Raw genomic sequence first — 25,728 nt, forward strand, 5'->3', positions numbered from 1 at the left:
AAGCAAAGTACCCTGGTGATGGCTCTTCTTGTCTAGACTACCTGTGGACTCATGTAACATATAAAATGGAGGGATCATCTTTTAAAAGCTTGTTTTGCTTAAATTGAAATAGATAGATCCAGTTCAAACACAGATTCTTAGGGTTGAAAATCACACACCTTTAATCTGAGTCTTCAGGCAGTAAAACAAACACCTTTAATCCAGAAGCTGAGACTGAAGACACATCCTTAATAGGGCCACGCCTTCTACTGGAGGCCTATATAAGCATATGAAGAAGTAGACTTTGTGTCTTTGCCTGCCTGCTCTCATCTTACTAGCGAGCCCATTTCTTCACTGGCATTAGACTCTACTTCAGAATACCAGCATATACTGAAGAAAACCTGAGACTTCAAACCTCGTGGACTAAGTAAGTACTGACTGTAGTCATTGTTATATTAGTTGAATTTATGTTGTTCTCATATATCCTCTTTCTATTTATATAAAGGAATTAATTCTGTATGTTCAATAAACACACACAGATATATACTCAGAGAGAGAGAGAAAGAGAGAGAGAAGACAGAGAGGGGGGAAGAGAGACACAGAGAACCAGAGACAGTTACACAGAGACAGAGAGAAAAACAGCAGAGAGAAAGAATTTAGGAGAAATCTAAAATAAAATCTAAAGAGTATATATAATTGTATGTATCAGGATGAAGAATCAATAAATGCTAGTTCTTCTTTTCAGATCAATGTTAACCTCCAAACTACCGCCAACAGAAATGTCAGGGGACATGGAAGCCAAGGGCTCCACACAGATCAGTGTAAAAAACATCTGCTATGAGTGGACCATTAGCAACTTCTCATTTTGCATGGATGGAATTCAGAAAGAGATTAGAAGCCCAGAGTTCTCATTAGAGGACAATGAGGAAGTGGCATGGTGTTTGAGAGTATACCCAAATGGAGTTGATAAAGAAAGCAAAGATTACCTGTCAGTTGACCTGGGATTGCTCAGCTGTCCCGTGTGCCCAGTTTGGGCAAAGTTTGAGTTCTGGATCATAAATTCCCAAGGAGAGAAATGTCAAAGTAGGAAGAACCCCAGTGTTGTAAGCTTTTGGCAATACCAACACAGGGGATTCAAAGAGTTCATCCTTCGAGATTTCCTCCTCTCCCATCAGCATTTACTTCTCCCTGAAGACCAGCTCACCATCTGCTGCAAGGTGAGCATAGCGGGAGCCATCTTCAGCATGCCTGGACAGAACATGACACCTGCAATCAAGGATCCAAGGCATGTGTTGGCAGATGACCTAGGGAAGCTTTGGGAGAATTCCATCTTCACAGACTGCTCCCTATTGGTGGGTGGCCATGAATTCAGGGCTCACAAGGCCATCCTAGCAGCTCGCTCTCCAGTTTTCAGAGCCATGTTTGAACATGAAATGCAGGAGAGACTAAAAAACCTCGTTGAGATTCATGACTTGGATCCCCAAGTCTTCCAGGAGATGATGGGCTTCATCTACACATGGAAGGCACCAAACCTCAAGAGCTACTCCATGGCCTCTGGTCTGCTGGCAGCTGCTGACAGGTATGGCCTGGATGGCTTGAAGGCCATGTGTGAGGATGCCCTCTGCAGGATCCTCTCTGTGGAGAATGCTGCAAACACTCTCATCCTGGCTGACCTCCACAGCACACAGTGGCTGAAGACTCAGGCCCTGGATTTCATTACAGATTTTGCCTATGAGGTCTCTAAGACCTCAGGGTGGAAGTCATTGGTGGAGTCACATCCCCCCTTGGTGGCTGAAGCCTTCTGCTCCCTGGCTTCTGCACAGTGTCCTTCTTTGGAGCCATGATTTAAATGCCTAAAGTGATCTCAGAAGATGGACAGCTGTGACCTGTACCTCTTCTGCAACAGCAACAACCAGCTTTTTTACCAATGACTTCTGCTTAGACAATGGTGTTGAGGGAGCATTTGCACTTTATCAGGGGAATGGCAGCATGGTGGCTCAGGATTTAAAACACCTGCAATATATTATACATACTGAAATGGTAGGTGTGCAATAGGCAGCACTGCAGTCTGGGACACTCTACATGACATCTATGATGTTAATGTTCCTGTTTGAATTTGTCTGATTTTTGGAAACTGAGATTCAATTTAGAGTGGGTCCTAGGCAGAGAACAACTGTGTTTCTTTGGAGAAACACTTCTGCCTTGGACTAAACAGAAGAGATGACTGTGGCCATTGGCAAGGAGAAATCAACCATGATTGCTTCCTCATCAGAGAAGGAAAGACAATGAAGAGTTTCTGTTTAAACATTCAAGGTTCAGGGAACTCGGCTTCAAAAGCAATTACTGCTCTCTCAGAGAACTCTAGCTAAGTTCACAGCACACATAGGAGAGTTTTCCACAACCTGAAACTGGTGAATCAGAGGATCTGAGGCCCTCCTCTTGTCTCCATGGCCACAAAGAACTCTGTAGACAAAACCTTAACCAAATAAAATACAAGATGAAAAAAACTTTTGAAATCAGTCTGTGGTTTCCAGAGATGTTTATTTCAGAGAAGTAACATGTAGTCCAAGCAGCCTAGCTCAGCTGTGGATGTTTGAACAGAGCCCTCACTCTCCTACCAATATTAGAAACCCTTGGTCTTTTTCCTTGGAATTTAATGTTGGAAAATGAGAACTCCACCCTCATGCTCTTTTTTTTGTTTTTCATGTACTTCTTCAATTTTACCAGAAAATATAACTCCACTTTCAATCAACATAGAAATATTTTTTATTCGAAATATTTTTTATTTACATTTCAAATGAATTCCTCTTTTCTATCCCCCCACTCCCTGAAAGTCCCATAAGCCCCCTTCTCTTCCCCCTGTCCTCCCACCCACCCCTTCCCACTTCCCCGGTCTGGTTTTGCCAAATAGTGCTTCATTGAGTCTTTCCAAACCAAGGGGCCACTCCTCCTTTATTCTTGTACCTCATTTGATGTGTGGATTATGTTTTGGGTATTCCAATTTTCTAGGTTAATATCCACTTATTAGTGAGTGCATACCATGATTCACCTTTTGAGTCTGGCTTACCTCACTTAGTATGATGTTCTCTAGCTCCATCCAGGAATGGGCATGCTATTGAGATGTGAGCAGGAAGCTAAAGAAAAAAGCTTCCTTCTTCTTAATGCTTATTGTGGGGCTCCAGTAGAAGGTGTGGCCTAGTTAAGGGAGTGTCTTCTAGTCTGAAGATCTGGATTAAGGGTATGTGTTTTTCTGCCTCAAGACTCAGACTAAAGGTATATGTTTTTCTCAGATTAAATGTATATGTTTTTCGACCAGAAGAATCTGTATTAGAACTGGATCTATATACTTCAACTTAAGAAAAAAATTAGCTGGGCACTGCTGGCACATGCCTTTAATCCCAGCACTTAGGAGGCAGAGGCAGGCAGATTTCTGAGTTCGAGGCCAGCCTGGTTTACAAAGTGAGTTCCAGGACAGCCAGGGCTACACAGAGAAACCCTGTCTTGAAAAAAGCCAAAAAAAAAAAAAAAAAAAAAAGGAAAAGGCATGCCTTCTACTTTTGGATGTCCACAATAAGTGCAGACTAGAAGAATAACCATCACCAAATAATATACTTTGCTTATTTGGGACAATCTTGCATAAATAAAGAGATCATGTAAATCTCTGCACAGATACTATTTACACATGCACTGGTCTTACAGATTGCTACCATAAACATGATCAGGGAAGGGGTGCTTTCCTTAACTGCTCAGGAATCTGAGTGTTCACAAAATGTAAGGCATTTGGAAGAGCTCCTGTATGGTGGGCAGGATCAGAGCCCCAAACCTCTGAAGATGGCTCTATACTTTCCTGTGTTTTATTCCATTTAGACTTTGTACTTCCCCTCAGGGTCTTCAGGGCCCCCTTACCTCCTTCCTCTGAAACTATCTGTTTTAGGCACCTCCTGCAGTCTTCTGGTTTTTCCTTGACTGCCAACAGACTTTTTGATGAGTCTGGAGTCTGTTGCTTCTGGCCACTTAACTTTTTTCTCTTTTGTAGTCTTCTTTTATTAAATACTCTCTCTGCCACTATCACTAAATCTCTCAAACACATTTCCCTAACCTCTAAACCCTCTGCAGGTTTGTTTTTAATATGCTGCCTAATTAATAAAAGCTAGATCAACAGCTGTCTTTGCTTCTGCTTTCTGTGGGGTGTGTATTAATTACAAAATCCACATTATTCATTGATACAATTTAGCTAACAAGAATAGTTATCCAGGATCAGAAACTTGAACACCAAAAAGTAAGACTAGAGAATGCAGATATTCCTGATGCATGGTCAAATCTTTGAAGTTCAGACTCCATTTTTAAAAATCTGTTCAAATTAACATCCTGGCACCTAGCATTAGTTTCCAAGTTGCCCCTCAACAAAACCTAAGCCTAGCTTCACTCTCTAAGCCAATCTCCAATAAGACCAGCATCTTCAATTTACACCCTCAACAAGACCAGGTTATTCCACCAACACACCTGTACCCCCAGATTACAAAACCACCCCCTGCCTAATGACCACCAATGCAGAGGGGAACAGAAGTTAAGTTTATGTTAGCCAGGTGGTGGTGGAGCACGCCTTTAATCCCAGCACTTGTGAGGAGGAGGCAAGCGGATTTCTGAGTTTGAGGCCAGCCTGGTCTACAAAGTGAGTTCCAGGACATCCAGGACTACGCAGAGAAACCCTGTCTTGGAGGAACAGGGAGAGGGAATAGGGCTTATAAGACTTGCGGGGAGTGTGGACCCAGAAAAGGGGAAATAATTTGAAATGTAAATAAAGAATACATCAAATAAAAAAAGAAAGAAAAAATAACTCCCCAAAAGATCAACTCTGAAGCTAAAGAGGTGCCCTGAAAATGATATTCAAGAGACAGAGGCAGAAGAACCTAAACTGAAGTGGTACCCTAGGATACACAGTGGGGCTGTTCTGGGAAAATAAGTTTATTTGAATTGATGTCATTCTTCATAAATAAATTAATATCTAAAACAAACAAACAAACACACAAACATTAAATGAAAGAAAAAACAATGACAGAGGTTGAGCAATTATTTAAAAAAAAAAAACAGTTGAGCTATCTGTACCATGGAGCTGGGGCTGCTCCACAGCCCTCTGTGCACAGGTCCCACCAGAAGAGAGCTGGGCTCCCGGAGTTCTGACACAGGCTTACAGGACCACAGGAGGTACAAGCTCCAGTCAGAAACACAGAAACAACAGAACTATGTAACACCAAAAGTAACAAGATAGTGAAAGGCAAGCACAAGAACCCTACCAACAAAAACCAAGGCTACTTAGCATCATCAGAAGCCAGTTCTCCCACCACAGCAAGTTCTGGATAACTGAATATACCACAGAGCAAGATTTGAATTTAAAATCACATTGCGTGAGGCTGATAGAGGACTTCAAGACCAACTCACTGATAAGTGGATATTAGCCTAGAAGCTCAGAATACCCAAGATACAATTCACAGACCACATGAAGCTCAAGAAGAAAGAAGACCAAAGTGTAGATACTTTGATTCTTCTTAGAAGGGGTACAAAATACCCATGGGAAGAAATACAAAGTGTGGAGCAGAGAGTAAAAGAATAGATATCCATAGACTGCCCCACCTGTGGATCCATCCCATATGCAGTTAACAAACCCAGGCACTATTGTGGATGCCAATAAGTGCTTGCTGACAGGAGCCAGATATAACTCTCTTCTGAGAGGCTTTGCCAGTGCCTGACAAATACAGAGGGGGATGCACACAGCTAACCATTGAACTTAGCAAAGGGTTTCAATGGAGGAACTAGAGAAAGGACCCAAGGAGCTGAAGGTGTTTGCAACCCCATAGGATGAGCAACAATATGAACCAACCAGTAAGCCCAGAGTTCTCAGGGACTTAAGCACAAATGAGAGAGTACACATGGAAGAAACGATGACTCCAGACACATGGGTAACAGAGGACAGCCTGAACAGACATCAATGAGAGGAGAGACCCTTGGACCCTTGAAGGCTCATTGCCTCAGGGTACACCTACCAGGTCAGGAAGGCTGGAGTGGGTGGGTTAGTGAGCAGAGGGAGGGGATGGAATAGAGGTTTTCAGAGGGGCATTGAGCAAAGAGGACATTTGAAATGTAAATAAAGAAGATATTTAAGTAAAATTGAAAAAAAAATAAATAATGGCAAAAAGCCAGAACACAAAACCTGGCTCACTCACTCTGCTGCAATCCACGCTGGAAGCCAATGTTTTGAGATGGTTCACCTGACAATCTACTCCATCTACCAGCTTCTGGAGGTCATGGAGGAGCCACTCATATGATGTTTCAGAAAGCAGAATCCTTGAACCAGAACATTGATTACTTGCAGTGAAAATTTGCATGTAATGCTGTTTGGGCCGAACACACACACACACACACACATACGCTACTAATGCTATGTTTTCCATGCAGACAGGAGACTAGCATGGCTGTCCTCTCAGAGGCTCTACCTACCAACAGCTAACTGAAATGCAGTTACAGCTAAGCATTGGATTGTAGTAGGGGAACCCTATGGATGAGTTAGGCGAAGGATTAAAGGAACTAAAGGAGATGGCAACTCTAAAAAAAATGACCAGTATCACCTAATCTGGACTTTCAGGGGCCACCAGAGACTAAGCCACTAACCAGTGAGCATACATGAACTTGTCTGATGCCCCAAGCACAAATGAAGTACAGGCATACCTTGTCTGGCCTCAGTGGAAGAGGATGTGCCTAATCCTATAGAGACTTAATGCCCCAGGGAGGGGGAATGCATGGGGAGCACCCTCTCAGAGGCAAAGGAGATGGGGGACGGCTGAAAAACTGTGAGGGGAGCACTGCAGTGAGGCAGAATTTCAGATGAAAATTAATAAAATAAAAATTGAAAAAAGGAGAATCCAGCCAGGCAGTGGTGCCACACACCTTTAATCCCAGCATTTGGGAGGCAGAGACAGGCAGATTTCAGAGTTTGAGGCCAGCCTGGTCTACAAAGTGAGTTCCAGGACAGCCAGGGCTACACAGAGAAACCCTGTCTCAAAAAACCAGAAAGACACACACACACACACACACACACACAGAGAGAGAGAGAGAGAGAGAGAGAGAGAGAGAGAGAGACAGAGAGACAGAGAGACAGAGAGACAGAGAGACAGAGAGACAGAGAGACAGAGAGACAGAGAGAAACAGAAAGAGAAGCATTTATGATATTCCAGAACCATTGTTCTAATTGGCTCTGAAGAAGGATTTCCTAGGAGGGAAGTACAAGACTACCACCGACCAAATTGGGAGGAGTGATCACAAGGTCTGTGCTTCTGATTGGAATAACACACAGGAAAGAAGAAAGCCATCTTCAGAGTTTTGGGGCTCTGATTCCTGACCACCATACAGGAGCTCTTCTACATGCCCTCCATTTGGTGAACACTCAGACTCTTGACCAGTTAAGGAAAACATCCCTTTCCTGATCAGGTTTATGGCAGAAATCAGTGTAAAAGCCAGCACAGGAGTAAATAATAGCTTTGCAGATATTGACATTATACCTTCATTTATGGAAGTCTGAAGTATCAGTAAGCAAAGTACACTGGTGATGGCTCTTCTTGTCTAGACTACCTGTGGACTCATGTAACATATAAAATGGAGGGATCATCATGGTGGCTCAGGATTTTAAACACCTGCAATATTGTACATATTGAAATGGTAGGTGTGCAATAGGCAGCACTGCAGTCTGGGACACTCTACATGACATCTATGATGTTAATGTTCCTGTTTGAATTTGTCTGATTTTTGGAAACTGAGATTCAATTTAGAGCTGGCCCTAGGCAGAGAACAACTGTGTTTCTTTGGAGAAACACTTCTGCCTTGGACTGAACAGAAGAGATGACTGTGGCCATTGGCAAGGAGAAATCAACCATGATTGCTTCCTCATCAGTGAAGGAAAGACAATGAAGAGTTTCTTTTTAAACATTCAAGGTTCAGGGAACTCGGCTTCAAAAGCAATTACTGCTCTCTCAGAGATCTCTTGCTAAGTTCGCTACACACATAGGAGAGTTTTTCACCACCTGAAACTGTTGAATCAGAGATCTGAGGCCCTCCTCTTGTCTCCATGGCCACAAAGAACTCTGTAGACAAAACCTTAACCAAATAATATACAAGATGAATACAACTTTTGAAATCAGTCTGTGCTTTCCAGAGATGTTTATTTCAGAGAAGTAACATGTAGTCCAAGCAGCCTAGCTCAGCTGTGGATGTTTGAACAGAGCCCTCACTCTCCTACCAATATTAGAAACCCTTGGTCTTTTTCCTTGGAATTTAATGTTGGAAAATGAGAACTCCACCCTCATGCTCTTATGACGACGGAGAAGTCTATGCCATAGTAGAGGGAGTCTAATCCTTCTGGGAGAGATGTGTTTGTGGATCAAGGCATGCAAAATCTATTAAATGTTTTGAAAACATCCAAAGGGATTTATTCATTACAGATTTGCAGGCCTGTATACCTGTTGAGGGAGAACCGGCTGGGGAGGGAGCAGAGGTACGAGTCCTTGGTCCAGTCTGTGGTCTGGAAGCACTGAGAGGCCTGTTACATTGCTCCAACATAGCAGGATTAGATAAGAGGAGATAGCCCATGATTGTAAAGCATTATTACAGAAAAGGAGGTGCCAAGAAAAGAGATCAAAAGGTAAAAAGAGAAAGAGATAAAGAGGTGAGATCCACCCGTGGCCACTTAGAAAAAGAATGGGGGGGGGTAAGGGGGATAAGAGCGTAAGAGAAAAAAGAGGACAAGAGAGCATGGGCAAGAGAGGAAGGAGGAGCCAAGCAGCCCTCTCTATAGTGGGTCAGGGTACCTGGCTGTTGCCAGGTAACTGCGGGGTGGGGCAAACCTGGCTGTACCTAGGTGACTGTGGGTGGGGAATCTAGGCCGTGGTGTGGCCCAGATATAAAATTAATTCAAACAAATCAGTAGCCTTCCTATACTCAAAGGATAAACAGGCAGAGAAAGAACTTAGGGAAGAAGAAATAGAAGAAGACCTCAGAAGATGGAAATATCTCCCATGCTTGTGGATTACCAGGATTAATATAGTAAAAATGGCCATCTTGTCAAAAGCAATCTACAGATTCAATGCAATCCCCATTAAATTCCAACTCAAGTCTTCAAAGAGTGAGAAAGTGCAATTCTCAATCTTATCTGGAATTACAAAAAACCCATGGTGCTTTTTCACAGCTAAAGAACACCAACTAAAACAAACCAGATGATAGATGACCCAGTGACCTGGAGTAAAACACCAGTAAAATACTACTGGTCTTCTTTAAAAGGGGTAAAATATCTTCTAATAATCCTTTAATCTTAATAATCTCCTTAATTAATAGCTTATTCACTCATCAGAGAAGCTTCCTCCTGCAGCAGATTGGAACAAATACAGAGATTAACACCCAGACATTATGCAGAGAGAGACAGAGACATTGGAGAGACAGAGACAGAGAAAGATCTTCATACACACAACTGTAAATGAGATGTTTCCCTTAAATCCATGCCCTCATAGTTCAGAGAGCCCTAAGGAAGACGATCAGAAGCAGGGAGGGAGACACAGGGAATGGAGGTTCTCAGGAAGACAACGCCCTTTGAATCCCCTTTAACTCAAAGACACTGAGGCAGCAGTCCCATGGCCTCCATGGATCTGTACCAGCTGTCCTTTTCTGATGACAGACAGAAATGTAGAGGATCCATGTGGGAAAGGACGTGGGAAAGAACAAGAAGAATTGAGGAAAACACTACTCACTCAGATTATACAGTATTAATAAAGAATTCATGCTTAATTAAAGAAGGAGGAGGAGGAGCAGATGCCTGGGGAGAAAATATAGTAGTTTTCCAAAACTTTCAGAATGAGATAAGAAGTGTTTCTAATTAGAGCTCCTCTGGTTATGTTTTAGTGCAATGCCATTAGGGACATTAAATTCAGTGGTAACCAAATATCAGGAAGAGAGAATAAAATAAAATACATAAATGTACCCTTTTTGCTCATATTCTTGGTGTCTTAGTCAGGGTTTCTATTCCTGCACAAACATTATGACCAAGAAGCAAGTTTGGAAGGAAAGGGTTTATTCAGCTTACGCTGCTGCATTGCTGTTCATCACAAAAGGAAGTCAGGACTGGAACTCAAACAGGTCAGGAAGCAGGAGCTGATGCAGAGGCCATGAATAGATGTTCCTTACTGGCTTGCTCCCCCTGGCTTGCTCAGCCTGCTCTCTTATTGAACCCAAGAATACCAGCCCAGTGGTGGTACCACCCACAAGGGGCCCTCCCCACTTGATCACTAATTGAGAAAATGCCCCACAGCTGGATCTCATGGAGGCACTTCCCCAACTGAAGCTCCTTTCTCTGTGATAACTCCAGTCTGTGTCAAGTTGACACACAAAACCAGCCAGTACACTTGGCTGGTTCTTCCAATTCTGAGAAAAACCTTATCTACCTCCTGTGGATCTCTATTGCCTCAATCAATGTTTTAGAAAAATGGCTTACTTCATGTTTAGAGTGTTGTTTCTGCATGCCTATCTGCATGTGTGCTACCCACAGAATCCAGAGGAGGGCACTAGATCCCATGAAACTGACAGCTAGACTTTTGTGAGTTGCCCATTGCTACTAGGAATGAAACCTGGTTCTATTGACTGGCAGCCAGAGCACCAAGTGCTCAGTCATCTCCTCAGGCCCTGTCCCATTTGATTCTGATTACACACCTGTGGTTGTCCTCAGCATGAGGTCGAGTTGAAGGGAAACTTGACAAGTGAATTCTGAGGAATCTGGGATACAGAGCTAACAGAACACAATCTCTTCTTTCAGGTTCATCCTCTCAGCATCAGTCTTTGGAATGAGGAATTCAGCCTCTGTCCCTATAGTTTCTCCATCTTCCCACACAATTGTGTCCACGCCATTCCCTGACTATTACTAATATTGAGAAGTTTGGGAGTCCATGAAAATATTTTATTGTCTCCTCTATTGGAAATTTTTGCAGGTTTTTGTATCTGCTGACTAGCTCTATCTTGTGTTATTGGAATTAAGAAAAAATACCATTCTGGCATAATAAATTACATTATACTGTGTAATTTATAAACCATGGAATTTATTCCCACAGTGTGAAGGTCAGGAAGGATCAACACATGCATTTCTTCATAAATGATACCTGCTCTAGGGATATAATGGTAGAAGAGCCAATTGGCAAGGACCTACTCACTTCCTTTATACTCTTTTACTCTTATTATGGTAGAAGCTCAACAGTCAAGGCAGGCCTCAAAGTCATGGTTAAACAGGACTTTCTCGATCTCCAAATCCTTGCTCGATCAGAAACATGTAGGGATTCCTGGATTGAATTTTTGTATGAGAGTACTTTCCTATTCCTAAGGATTAGCATATGACCAAATCACCTTACAGAGGCCCTGCTTTTCTTTCGTTTTTATTGAAAATGATTTTTCCACACAAAATATTCAGATTACAATTTGCCTTTCCCCATCTCCTTCCAGTCCCTCCCCATCTCACTACTCACTGTACTGCTCAGGTCTCACTCCTTCCAGTTAGATGACAAGCAGAAAAACAAAACCAGGATGAAAAACAAAGAAAACACACATGAAACATACATGCACTTACACACAAATGCATAAAGTCAATAAAACACAAAATCATGAACCAAAACATAAAAGCAAAAGTGTAGAAAAATGACTAAACAAAGCATATGAGAGAAATTAAAAAGTACAATTCAGCATTTGTGTAGGCCATCAACTCCTTGAGAGTTGGCCTACTCTTAAATATTCTTTGTATAACCAGGGTAAATCTGCTGGAAAAATAATTTTTCATTTCCAGGCAGTTATGAGTTAGAGAGAACATCTCAGTCAGGGATAGGAGATAGTGTAAAATTCCCCGATTCAGCTCTGGCACCTCCTCTAGACCCATGCAGAGACATATATCTACCCTAATGTTAATACAAATAACAATATTTGACTTCTTCCTTTCTAATTTGTATACCCTTGATCTGCTTCAGTGGTCTTATTGATCAAAGACATCAAGTGCCCTATTTAATAGGTATATATACAGAGGAGATCACCTTACCTTGTCTGGATTTTAGTGGAATTTTTCAAGTTTCTCTCCATTTAAGTTGATGTTGGTTGGCTATGGGCTTGCTCTAAACTGCCTTTTTTATATTCAGTTATATCCCTGTCTCTTGGGACTTTTGTCAAGAAGGATGTTGGATTTTGTCAAAGGCTTTTTCTGCATCTAATGTGATGATTGTGAGGCTGCTGTCTCTCAGTTTGTTCACCTGGTAGATTGAAGATCTAGTGCAGAAGTTCCTGTGCCAGCTGTGCCAGCTACTCCTATACAAAGCAGAGTGGAGAACACCACAACAGGTGCAGCAACCCTTTTCACCTGGTGATCTACAGAGTCTAATTCATTGGGAATGCTTTCCCTGTGTGGGAGGTTATTGGGGTAACTACTGTGCCAGGATACAAATATCAGATGATGCATTTACAACTAGGGAATGTCTGCAAGGGGTAAGTCCTGATGCACAAGCCCACCTATCATCCTCTGGAAGCAAGAGGCACTCATATTCTTAATTGGTAGGAGTTACAATGGAATTGCAGAGATGTGAACGTTCTGAGGGTATCTGATTCCCATTACAATGGCTTTCTTCTGTTACTCAAGGGTCAGCTTACCTCACTCTGGATACTGCCATGTGCACTGAGTACTCTCGGTAGTCTGTGAATAGTTTCCAGGAAGAGCTGTTCTATCATAGTAGGTGGGTTAGTCATTTAAGCATAACCAACAGTCCTATGTCAAATCAGGACAGGAGGAGTCAATTATCTGGAACAAGCTTTCATAAATGATTGTGGAGTGGGTTGTTGAGACAGGAAGCCAGTAAACTTAGTGACACTTATGTTAGGGTAGGTGTGGTCATAGGCAGAGGCTAGGGCCTGAAGTCCAGCCTTGCAAGGACTTAATTGGGCCCAATAGCCAGCCCAGAACCTGTCTAACAACTTGTTGGATAGAGAAGAGAGTATTTCTATTGATTACCCCTGGAATCTGTATGCATACGTAACTCCTTTTTTTGTACATGCTCTGCATCCCCAAATATAGCCTGAATCCCATCCAGTGGCCTGTTTTCTTCTTTCGGTGAAGCTGAGTGTCAGGTGGCTATAAGGTGAATATGCATGAGAGAAGCATGGAGGTTTTTCTTCTTTTTTTCTTTTCTTTCGTTGGATATTTTCTTTACTTACATTTCAAATGTTATCCACTTTCCAGTCTCCCCTATGAAAACCCCCTATTCCATTCCCCTCCCCCTGCCTCTATGAGAGTGCTCCCCTACCCATGCACCTACTCCTGCCTTCCTGGAGGAAGCCACACTACAGTTATGAAGTAGCCACAAAGTAATTTAATGCTTCTGGTTGACCACAACAAGAAGAACTATTTTAAGAGGGCACAACATTGAGAAGAGGAGGAACTACTGGCCTACGGTGCATGAATCCATATGAAATGAATCCCTGCAAATGTTTTCAAAATACATAAAAGATTCTTGCATATCTTGACCAACAAACACTTCCCTCCTAGGAGGAGTAGACTTCCTCCACATTGGTCTACTCTTCTTAGTCATCATAAAAGCATGATGATGGAGCTTTTTGCTAATTTAGATGCCAAGAAAAAGACAAAGGATTTCTAATACTGGTAAGAAAGTCTGCACAAATATCTTGAGCTGAGCAGAGCTGATTGGACTATATGTGACTTCTCGGAACATAAACAGCTCTGAAATCCACCGAATGATTTCAACTATTTTATTTTTATTATATTTTATTAGGTTAAGGTTTTGTATACAGAACTGTTTGTGCCCAATGAGACCAGAGAAGTGTCTCAGATCCACTGCATCACCAGTTACAGGTGGCTGAAAAAACTCTCCGGTGTCTGCTGGAATTGAATCAGTTTTCTGAGAGAGCAGTAATTCCTTTTGCAGCTGAGTTCCCACAAACTGAGCCTTTAAAAAGTCTTCATTGTCATTTTAGTCTCAGATAAATAAACATTCATATTTGATTTCTCCCTTTCTCTGGGCCCTGGTCATTTGTTCTGTTTAGATCAGTACATACAGTTTTCCTGGATGAAACTCTGTTGAGCTGTGCTTAGGGTCAGCACCTAACTTGAATCCCAGTTTCCAACGTGTCAGACAAAAAATAAACAAGAACATCAACAGGGCAGATGTCAACTTGATTGACCCAGACTCTTGTGCTGCCCTTCTCACACCTGCCATTTTAACATAGTACAGCTGTTTTAATCTTGAGCCACCATGCTGTCTTGCCACAGATTCTGTATAAATGCTCCCATAATACTGTACTCTAACCAGAAGTCATTGATAGCTACATTGGGTGTTGCCATTGGAAGACAGGTGTTGGACATGTCTGACTAGCTTCTAAAATCTCTTTAGGCGTTTGAGTGAGGGCTCAAAGAAAATATTCTCTGTGCAGAATCCAGGGAGTGGAAGGTTTCAGCTGCCAAGCGGGGATGTGACTCCAACATTGACTTCCACTCCGAGGTCTCAGAGACCTCAGAGGAATGAAGTGCAATGAAATTCAGGGCCTGGGTCTTTAGATTCTTTCTTCTGTGGAGGTCAGCCAGGATGAGAGTGTGTGCAGCATTCTCCACAGAGAGGATCCTGCAGAGGGCATGCTCACACATGACCATCAATTCCTCCAGGCCATACTTGTCAGCTGCTGTCAGCACACCAGTGGCCATAGGGTAGCTGTTGAGGTGTGGTGCCTTCCCTGTGTAGATGAAGTCCATCATCTCCTTGAAGACCTGAGGATCCAGGTCAGGGATCTTCACAACGTTGGTTAGTCTCTCCTGCATTTCATGTTCAAACATGGCTCTGAAAACTGGAGAGCGAGCTGCTAGGATGGCCTTGTGAGCCCTGAATTCATGGTCACCTACCAATAGGGAGCAGTCTGTGAAAAGAGATTTCTCCCACAGCTTTGTTAGGTCATCTATCAACATCTGCCCTGTATTCTTGATTGCAGGTGTTATGTTCTGTCCAGGCATGCTAAAGAAGACTCCCGCTATGCTCACCTTGCAGCAAAGGGTGAGCTGGTCTTGAGGGACAAGCCAATGCTGAAGGGAGAGGAGGAAATCTCGAGAGAGGAACTTTTTGAATCCCAGTGGTTTATTTGGCAGAAAGCAGGCAGCTTTCGTGCTCTTCATACTTTGAAATTTCTCTCCTTGGAAATTTATGATCCAGAACTGGAACTTGGCCCAAACTAGGCTTCCTGGTTGGCTGATCAACACCAGGTGAACTGACAGGAAACCTTTGCTTTCTTCATCAACCCCATTTGTGTGTACTCTCAAACACCATGACACTTCTTCACTGGCCTCTGATGAGAACACTGGGCTTGTAATCTCTTTCTGAATCCCCCACATGTAAGTTGAAAAGTTGCTAATGGTCCACTCATAGCAGAATTTCTGAACCCTGTTCTGTGTGGAGTCCCAGCTCTTGGCTTCCATTTCTCCTGACATTTCTGAAGGAGGTAGAATTTGGAAGTTAAAGGTGATCTGAAAGAAGAACTAGAAGTTACTTATATGTCTTCCTCTTGGATACAATTATAGGTACACTTTCGATTTGAGTTTCAATTTCTCTAAATCTCTCTCTCTCTCTCTCTCTCTCTCTCTCTCTCTCTCTCTCTCTCTCTCTCTCTCCTTCATTGTCTCTCTCTCTTTCTCTCTCCATCTTCATCTCCTCTCTTAGTATCCCTACTTAACTCCCCTCCCAAGGCTGCAAATAAACTCTATTCTATGCTAGTCCTGTCATATGACTGGTACCCCAGGGGCAAGGGAAGCCTTAGCATGGTCCAGCCAGAGTACCCCTCCCACCCTTACCATAGGCATGTCCTGCATTTCTTTTTATAAAACACAGCATTGATGTTGTGACTCAGATTTAGAAACTTACAGGTTAACATCTCCCACTGCCACATGAACTTGCCAGCAACAATATTGCTCTCTAGAGCTATCCATCCAAACATCAGCAAATTGGTTAGCTCCCTCTCCCACACTGGTCAGTGTATACATCCCCTGGTCCCAAGGGAGGGGTGTTGACCTCACAGCCACTTTATGGTGTCCTGGTGGATGGTGACATTTACAGTCTTTAAGACTGGCATCCTTGCTCACTCCTCATTTTAGGACATTTTCCCTTGAGTGAGATTTCCTCTCTCCTCTGCATCATTTCCTTTTCTCACTGTTGTGAAACCCCAGGCCTGTGTGGACCATTCTCCTCACAGCCCACTCAGGTACTGGCCTGAGCTCAGACCACAACGCAAAGCTTGAGGTCTTAGTGAACTGACCCTCTTGTTGTTTAGTTATAAACATTTCCTCAGAATGCTGCTAGCAGAAATTAATAACTGCCGATCTCACCCAGAAAGGGTATATCTTCGTTGACACTCCCATGCTCCCTCCTGAGATGCCACGGACTCTTAAAGGCTTCCAAATTCACAGGCTAAATTTGGCCCCAATATCCACTAAGCAATAACTCTCTATTGCTGTTTGAGGGCACTTAAATTTTTACAATCCTCTCACCAACCATTCAGATAAATGGAAAGATTTCTATGCAGGGCCCCCTCCCACTACCTCCATCTCTTGCAACTTTACTTCTTTGCTCTCCCTCCCACATACAGGCACAGTGAGAAGGCTGCCTTGATTGTGGTATGATAAACACTGAGAAACAGTGTTCCACCTTGATCTATGGCTGCCTCTATTCTCCTATCTCTGTTCCCCCTTGCTTTCTTGCTCCCTGCCTGACCCAACACGATGGGACACAAAACATGCTATGCTAGAGCAGAGTTGCAGGCAGACAGAGGACAGGTGCAGGCCCTGCCTCTTATTCCCTGACCCACCCAACATGCTTGCTTCCTTGCCCTGCCCCACTTGTGCCCTGCTTACACGAGGTTGAGCTGCTGCCTATGCTTCTGTGCTCCTGGGGTCCCCGCACCACCACCACTGTCAGCTCTCTGAATTCTTTCCATTCTGTTCTGCATCAGCTCTAAACCAGGTGTGACAGCTGAGCTGCTCCATGGACAGATCAGACCCACTGCTCTGTACACATCAACAGAGGCTGACTACAATGAAAGGGGAGACCTGCTGTCCACCAGACAAAATGTGTCCATTCATCTCCATATGTATGTCCTTTTACATGTTTTTATCTGCTGATGCACAATTATTTCTGCCATTCCCACATATAACAAACACATTACATTCCTCTAGGCAGAGTTGTAGCTTCAGTGCTACCTTTGTTCTGGGCAGTCTTGTAAGTGTCTGCCATCTTTTTTGTAGGAAAATAAGGTTTTCCTATGCTTTTGCTTCAGCACCATCTTTTTTTTCTTTTTTATCTTTTTTTTATTCGATATATTTTTTAATTTACATTTCAAATGATTTCCCCTTTTCAGGTCCCCCACTCCCCGAAGTCACATAAGCTCCCTTCCATCCCCCTGTTCTCCCATCCACCCCTTCAGCACTACCTTTGTTCTGGGCAGTCTTGTGAGTATCTGCCATCTTTTTTGTAAGCAGATAAGGTTTTCCTATGGTTTTGCTTCAGCACCATCTTAAAAAAGGGAGGTCAGATGAATGGCTGTAGCTTTAGTGCCATCTTAGTTAATGACAGTCCCATGATCACCCAGCATCTTTGTTATGGGCAGTTCCTACCTCACTGCCTCCTCACCTTAGAACATTGTGACAGGGTCTCTGATGTCTATCCTGCCTTGATAAATTATAATGTAAATATTAATTTAAAGATTTAGAATAGCAAACAGGTAAAAGATCACTGCTTTAAGTTAAAGATTGCCTAACTCAGATATGCTTAATAGATACTAGCTCTCATTCTTCTCAGAAAGTGCTCAATGTAACAACAAATGTTTAAGCTTATTAGGACAGAAAGACTCCATAGCATAACAGTTACCACCCCCTCCCCCAACCAAGATCTCTGAAAAGATGTATGCAGTGACAAGACTGCCTAGACTGCATTATGATAAGCACTGAGGTTCTGTGCTCCATTGCCTTGCTGATGCCGGCACTCAGCCTACATTATTGTCAAACTGAGGATAACCAGAAAGTTAAATGTCTCATATTGCCTAGGACAGGGTGGGGCATTTCTCACAAATTTTTGGGTTATTTTTTTTTGAGTCAGGGTTTCTCTGTGTAGTCCTGGCTGTCCTGGAACTCGCTCTGTAGACCAAGCTGGCCTTGAACTCAGAAATCCACCTGCCTCTGCCTCCCAAGTGCTGGGATTAAAGGCGTGCACCACCACTCCCAGCTTTCTCCCACATTTCTACTCCTCAAGAAAAAAGCTTCTTGTCTTCTGGGCCTAATGGCCACATTGACTCTGCCCGAGTTATGATGGAGAACCCAGGTACCTGGGAAAATTGTCTAGGTAGTGGACTATTGAGCAAACTCTGTCATTTTAATTAATGACTTCTAGATTTTAATTTACTGTTCATAAATGTCTAACTACATTGACAGCTAAGCTAACTCTAGAAAACAGAACCCTAATTCTTTACCCCAAATCTAAATCTCCCACTTTATTAGCTCATTAGTCAATTTGTTAACTAATTATGACTACCAGATATCTTATCAAAGACAGACAAGTTTGCCTCACTCACAGGATTCAAGATAAAGTACACACAGTTCAGATATAACCTTTCAGACCTACCCTTCTGTTACTTCCTTTTCTAAGCTCAGTTCCCAGTGACTAAATGCTTCAAATTTATCTTCCCTGTTATGCCACTGTCCTAACATTAATAGTTTTTATAAATTAGCATAACCTTAATAAAACACTCTATTATACAATCCCACTTTTATAATTGTAAGTCCAAATTTGAAGTTTCCTTTGACTGTCTTTAACCTATAGACTTAAAGTGTTTCTCATTCTAAATATTTTAACTCTAAACTCAAGGTGTTTCTCATGCTAAACTATATGATCAATTATCATATTCACAAGGTTGTCAAATTTTCCAGTTAATTGTCTTTTCAATGCATACTTCAAAATGCTTCTCATTATACTACATTTGTATACAGTCAGTCTCCTAGAGAGAAAAAAAGCCCTTCTGGTTCCTGTTCCACAAAAGGTTTCTGTCTTCCCAAAGCTCATCCTGAAGACTTCTCATGCTATTAACTACATTTATCTCTTTTGTAAACTTATAAGCTCCAAGAAACACAATGAGATTGACCTCTCATGGATGAAACAGACTCCATTTCGATAAGTACAACTGCCAATCAATAGCCTAAGTTCCCACTTGTGACCTATTCCAGACCATGGGATTCCTCTCCTCTTCCCTGGGATTGGGACTTTCCTCACACCAACCACCAAGACACAAATGGTTCGACTGGATCTGCTCCTCTTCCTAAAGATGGTTCCACAAACCCTGGATAGCAAGGAAACAGCCAACTTTCTAAGATGGAACCAACTTCCCAATAGAAATTTTCTTTAGTTTCACAAATACACATCCTCCCAAAACAGCAGCAAATAGCTAAAGATCACGGAGTCCCTATCCCTGCTCCACCATCATTTCTGCCTAGTTTTCACCTTTATTTTAAATTAATCCAAAATGAAGGAATGTTAGAATTCTTTCTAGGGTCCACCCAACAGTTTCCTAGCAATAACCAGGTACTGTTGACTCACCATGAAAGGAGATGTTTGCCCCCTACTTCTCTCTGATCATCTTTTAGTCTTTTCCTCTCCCAAACTCTGTAATCACTTTCTCCCTCACTCCTGTTACACCATCCTCCTCATTCTCCATGTGTTACTAGACAGATTCTCCTCTTCTCTCCTCTCCCTCTTCTCTCCCTCTCTCTCTCTCTCTTCTCTCTCTCTCTCTCTCTCTCTCTCTCTCTCTCTCTCTCTCTCTCTCTCTCTCTCTCTCTCTCTTTCTCTCTCCCTCTCTCTCTCTCTTACGCTATCTCTCTGTGTGTCTTTCTCTACCTCTACTTCCTTCTCATCCCTACTCAACTCAATTTCCCATGGTCTAAATAAACTCTATTCCATACAAAAGCTATATTAAACTATATACACATGCTATACATTCTCATTTCAAGTATATTTCATTAGTCAGGGTTCTGTAGAGAACCTGTAGAATGAATTCCTCCACATAAATTGAAAGTGGATATCTGAATATAACATACAGACTGAGGTCCAGCTTTTCAACAATGGGTAAAGCCAGTACTTACTTAGTCCACAAGGTTTGAAGTCTCAGGTTTACTTCAGTATATGCTGGAATTCTGAAGTAGGGTCTAATGCCACTGAAGGAATGGGCTTGCTAGTAAGATGAGAGCAGGCAGGCAAAGACACAAAGCTTCCTTCCTCATTTGCTTATATAGGCCTCCAGTAGAAGGCATGGCCCCATTAAGGGTGGGTCTTCTAGTCTCAAATTCTGGATTAAAGGTGTTTGTTTTCCTCCCTGAAGACTCAGATTAAAGGTATGTGATTTTCTAACTTAATAGTCTGTGTTTGAATTGGACTATCTGTTTCAATTTAAGCAAAAAAAAAATGTTTTTAAAGACACACCCTCCAATTTTGGATGTTACTTAAGTCCACAGGTAGTCTAGACAAGAATAGGCATCACCTTTGCTTACTGGAATCAGTCTTCCCTAAATGAAGGTAACATGTCAATCTCTGCACAGATATTATTTATACTTGTGCTGGTCTAACACTGATTTTGCCATAAGCATGATTAAGGATGGGGTGTTTTCCTTAACTGGTCATCTGTCTTGTGGTTCACCAAATGTAGGGCATGTGGAAGAGCTCCTTTATGGAGTGCAGGAAGCAGAGCTACAAACCTCTGAAGGGTTACAGCATATATTCAACACATATCAAAGAATAGGGTGTTATTACTGCCCTCATTTAAACTGACAGGTAAAATTCTGCCTGTGACTCTCATCTCTTCAGTTGTCATGTCTTAGAGAGACCCACATCCTAGAGGACATGGAAATAATTACTGTGTTTCAGTCAGCTCCACAGCTCCTAACTCTCCGGTATGTCTTGCTCCAATTTTGCTTATCCCTCAATATTCAATAACTGAATCTATTTTAATTTTTTATTCCCACATTAGACTTATTGAAACTTATTAGTCACTTCTGAACATCAGTGACTCTGTATCTCATGCTTTTGGTGCCTCAATAGGAGGATCCCCTGCTTGACGTCTAACATTTGAAATCTTGTAGATGATCACAGTGCAACAGGCCCTTTGCATGAGAGATGTTCTAAATTGTTTTCTTAGCTCCTAGGAACACGCTTATGTAGGTAGAAGTTGCCTCCTATAGGAGAACTGAGACCCCCTGGGCAGCAACCATAGGCTTTGCTAATGAAATCTCTGTCGCAGAGTGGGACCTCTGTGAGGTATTTTGTTAGGGGGTGGCAGAGAGGTGTGATTTTATGGATGACTTGCCAGAGCCAATAGAATTTTGTACCACACAGAAGGAATATAGCCCTGGAAGCATCCTCATACCAGAGAACACAACTTGTCATTATAAAAAAACAACAGTCAAATGTATGTAGAAAGAGACAGAGTGTGTTGGAAGAGAGGGTGGGGGGGAGAGAAACAGAAATGAGAGAGACAGAGACAAAGACAGAGACAGATAGAGAGACAGAGGCTACACAGACAACCAGTGGTAGCTGTCACATGTCCAGAAAGATGAGAATCTGGGGATGTATTTAACGCTTTCTGGACACTGGTGTCTAAACAGAAGATGCTTTCTCATACCATACTTACCTTCAGGGATGACAGTGCAGGCACCTTTCAAATAATTCAAATAATTTCCTATAAAAGTAACTTTTATTTGCACATATTAATTGTTGTCTCTGAGGCTTTCTGCCTTGATCTGCTCATCTAAGACTAGTCCTGGAAGGTTCTAGCTTCCCTCAAATCAAATCTCGGTTTAGAATGCTCTCAGCTTCTGAGACTTACAGCTGAATAAGCTCACCACTTTCTAGTTCTCTCTGACATCTGGCAGTCTGCTTTAATTTGTTCTGGCTCAAAAGTCTGCTCCACTGTAACTGACTCAGTCTGGCTCTTCTCATCTTCTCCTGAATTGCTCACGTGGTCTCGTACTAACTTTCACAATCACTTCTAATCTTCAAGGTCCTCTCACTCTCTGGTTCATTCTATCTTTACCTGTTTCTTCTCTCTTTCTCTCTGCAGTGATCTCTTTCCTTTCTACTCTCTTCTAGTAACGGTTGGGCATATCCTTTTCTGTCTAATCTTTCTTTAATTTTTTAGTTTCTCTGAACATTGGTGCTTCTTTCTATAAACTAACTTTACCTTAAGTGTTTGGAATTAAAGGTGTGTACTAAGTGAATGTCTGTATTCCACCCAGAAGGATTAAAGGTGTGTGCCAAGGCTGAGGCACTCCACAACTAAAAACAGTTTTCTTCCAAGCATAACACAATTTTGGGGTTCACAATTTGATCAAATATGCTGTGACAGTTTTCTTTTAGTATGGAGGTGTCAGGCACTACTATGTGTTTTGGGAACACATTGATTAAGGTAAATCTTGGGAATCTGGATCTCAGGTTGAACACCCTCTGGAATTCCTTGACCACTGCCCTCTTCCTTGCCTGAGAAGCTCAGAGAACCTAGTGTCTCAAATTGTAGTCTCTGAAACTTCTGTGGATTTGATCTTGGGACAGCATAAAAAGGGTTGGTGGGCACTCCCTGGAAGAAGAAGAAGTTTTGTTCAAGGTTGCCTAATAAACTGCTTGGAGGAAGAAAACTCCCCGGTGTCCTGTTATCTCTTGCTGGACATGGGGGGTCAGTATTTACTTATTCTGAAAGGTATGAAGTCTCAGGTGTTCTTCACTATATACTGGAGGTCTTAAGAAGAAGGGTCTAATGCCAATGAAGGAATGGGCATGCTATTGAGATGAGAGCAGGAAGCCAAAGTAAAAAAGCTTCCTTCTTCTTTATGCTTATAGTGGGCCTGCAGTAGAAGGTGTGGCCTAGTTAAGGGAGTGTCTTCTAGTCTGAAGATATGGATTAAAGGTATGTGTTTTTCTGCCTCAAGACTCAGATTAAAGGTGTATGTTTTTCTCAGATTAAATGTGTATGTCCCCCCCCCCACCAGAAGAATCTGCATTTTAACTGAATCTACCTACTTCAACTTAAGAAAAATATTTAGCCATGCACTGGTGCCACACGCCTTTAATCCCAATACTGCAGAGGCAGGCGGATTTCAGAGTTCAAGGCCACCACCCCCTGTGTAATGACCACCAAAGCAGAGGGGAACAGAAGTTAACTATGTTAGACACTTGGTGGTGGAGCACGCCTTTAATCCCAGCAATTGTGAGGTGGAGGCAGGCAGATTTCTGAGTTTGAGGCCATCCTGGTCTACAAAGTGAGTTCCAGGACATCCAGGGCTACACAGAGAAACCCTGTCTCAGAGGAAAAACAAAAACAAAAAACAAAAAAAAGTTTATGTTATGACACCCAGCACCAGCCAATTATGTTAAAGGACACAGTAGCTTTACAATTAGATGTTTTCTCATTTACTCCCTGCTTGCTGCTTAGTATATGGCCTTGCCACATAGATATCCAGGGCTCCCCAAACACTGAAATCACCTTACATGGATATGGTGTGGCAGGAGCTAACTCAAATAAAATAAAGATCCTTCTTAAGTTGCAACAGAGCACCTCTCCCTATTTTAGGAGATCACTAAAATTTCCCTGGCACTACATTCCAACACTATGGACTATGATCAAATACACCTTGGTTTTACTTTTAACTGGAAATGCTTTGTATGTGTTGGGGTTTGCATCCTGAATGACTTCTATCACGGAATGTCTGGAAATGCCTCACACACGTTCTGGACACTGAATCAACTGATCATGACTGAATTCTATGTGTCCAAACAGAAGTCATCCTAACTATTTTCTTTTCTTTTACAGCTTTATTTATTTATTATATGTAAGTACACTGTAGTTGTCCTCAGACACACCAGAAGAGGGTGTCAGACCTTACTATGAATGGTTGTGAGCCACCATGTGGTTGCTGGGAATTGAACTCAGGAACTCAGGAAGAGAGATCGGTGCTCATAACCAGTGAGCCATCTCTCCAGCCCTTGACCATTTTATTGAATAGAAGACAGCGTAGGTGGATGTCTCAGATTTTTTTGGAACGACGATTGAAAGCTTCCTGTTCTGTCCAGAAATGCTGAAGGAGCCTTGTACCATGCTCACCTTGCAGCAGAGGGTGGGCTGGTCTGCAGGGAGAAGCCAATGCACATGGGAGAGCAGAAAAGCTCACAAGCTGAGCTTTTTAAATCCCCTTATGGGTTTTGCAGAAACGTAATTTTTGTTATATTCAGTTATTGATGTAGATGATGTTTACCTTCAATTCTTAGAAATATCCCTGTCTTATACTCTGTGGTGCTGAGAAAGGAGACCTGAGCTCCCTTGTACACTGATACAATAAATTATGAGTAACATCAGTCTCAAAAACACAATGTTAGATGCTCTGCATCCTTCTTGGACCAAGTTTTCTGAAGGAAAATCTGATAAATACTTAAGAAAGGAAGAAAGGGCCTGTGTCAGTAATGAGGGTACAAAGTGTGGAAACGTTTAGCTGAATGCTTGGGAACTTGCCTAGTATGTTTAGGTCCCTAATTCTATATCCTGCCAAACACACAGATGCAGCTTCCCACAGGTGACTGCTTGTATATGTGGACTGGCTCCTGAAAGAAGAAAACTACCTGGAGACTGAGCACAGGATGGCAGAGGCACACTGAACACTGCATTGCTTGATCTCTGAGGCATTCCTTAAAGGAATCACTGAGTCAGGGTGTGTGGTTCTCAGGAATAATCTTATCTGGGAGGCGATCCAGAGCAGTTAACTGGTGACACTTGGGAGAATGGCAGAGTTCTCATTGCGGTTTTGACTATCAGAAAAGGACCCAATAATAGTCCCATTATAAAAGAGCTTAATAATCACTGATATAATTTTAGGAAATCTAATAAGATCATCATTAAGCCTTAAGTCATCTATTTGTCTATTTAGCATTGCTATAAAATAGTATAATTTCATAGACCTGCAGAGATATGCTCCAAAGGGGTGTGCTATTACTTAGTGATTATAGATATAGATATAGATATAGATATAGATATAGATATAGATATAGATATAGATATAGATATAGATATAGATATAGATATAGATATAGATAAAGATATAGATGGAGATGGAGATGGAGATGGAGATGGAGATGGAGATAGAGATAGAGATAGAGATAGAGATAGAGATCACTAAGTGATATATATAGATATAGATATTTAATAATAATAGGAAGAGCATATTAATAACAGGAATCTTCCCTAAAATGAATCCCTTACAGCCTTTCTAAAGAAGGGTGAACCAGTCACAGATTATATAATACTCTGAAGCAGGCCATCTTAGCATAATGTCCTACTACTTATCAGTATAGCTCTTTCATTTCATTAGTTAGAGTCACCCCAAGATAATTTATGCTGTTTGTGGCTATTGTGAAGGGTGTCATTTCCCTAATTTCTTTCTCAGTCTGCTTGTCCTTTCAGAATACAAAGGCTACTGATTTGCTTCAGTTGATTTTGTAACCAGCCACTTTTCTGAACTTGTTTATCAGCTGTAGGAGTTCTCTGATAGAGTTTTTTGGCTCACTTAAGTATACTATCATATCATCTTCAAATATTGACACTTTGACTTTTTCCATTCCA

At 42.0% G+C, this 25,728-nt stretch overlaps 2 protein-coding genes across 2 annotated transcripts; one reads left to right on the top strand and one right to left on the bottom strand.

Moving 5' to 3' along the window:
* Positions 1-758: 758 nt before the first annotated feature.
* On the top strand, positions 759-1,823 carry LOC127682233 (TD and POZ domain-containing protein 1-like). Its single transcript, XM_052178618.1, has one exon. The coding sequence runs from the start codon at positions 759-761 to the stop codon at positions 1,821-1,823; it is 1,065 nt and encodes a 354-aa protein (XP_052034578.1).
* A 12,614-nt stretch (positions 1,824-14,437) lies between these two features.
* LOC127683622 (TD and POZ domain-containing protein 1-like) lies at positions 14,438-15,523 on the bottom strand. The gene has a single exon (XM_052180932.1). The coding sequence runs from the start codon at positions 15,521-15,523 to the stop codon at positions 14,438-14,440; it is 1,086 nt and encodes a 361-aa protein (XP_052036892.1).
* Positions 15,524-25,728: the final 10,205 nt, after the last annotated feature.

This window comes from Apodemus sylvaticus, chromosome 4, assembly GCF_947179515.1.
Source record: "Apodemus sylvaticus chromosome 4, mApoSyl1.1, whole genome shotgun sequence".
In the NCBI taxonomy this organism is placed as follows: domain Eukaryota; kingdom Metazoa; phylum Chordata; class Mammalia; order Rodentia; family Muridae; genus Apodemus; species Apodemus sylvaticus.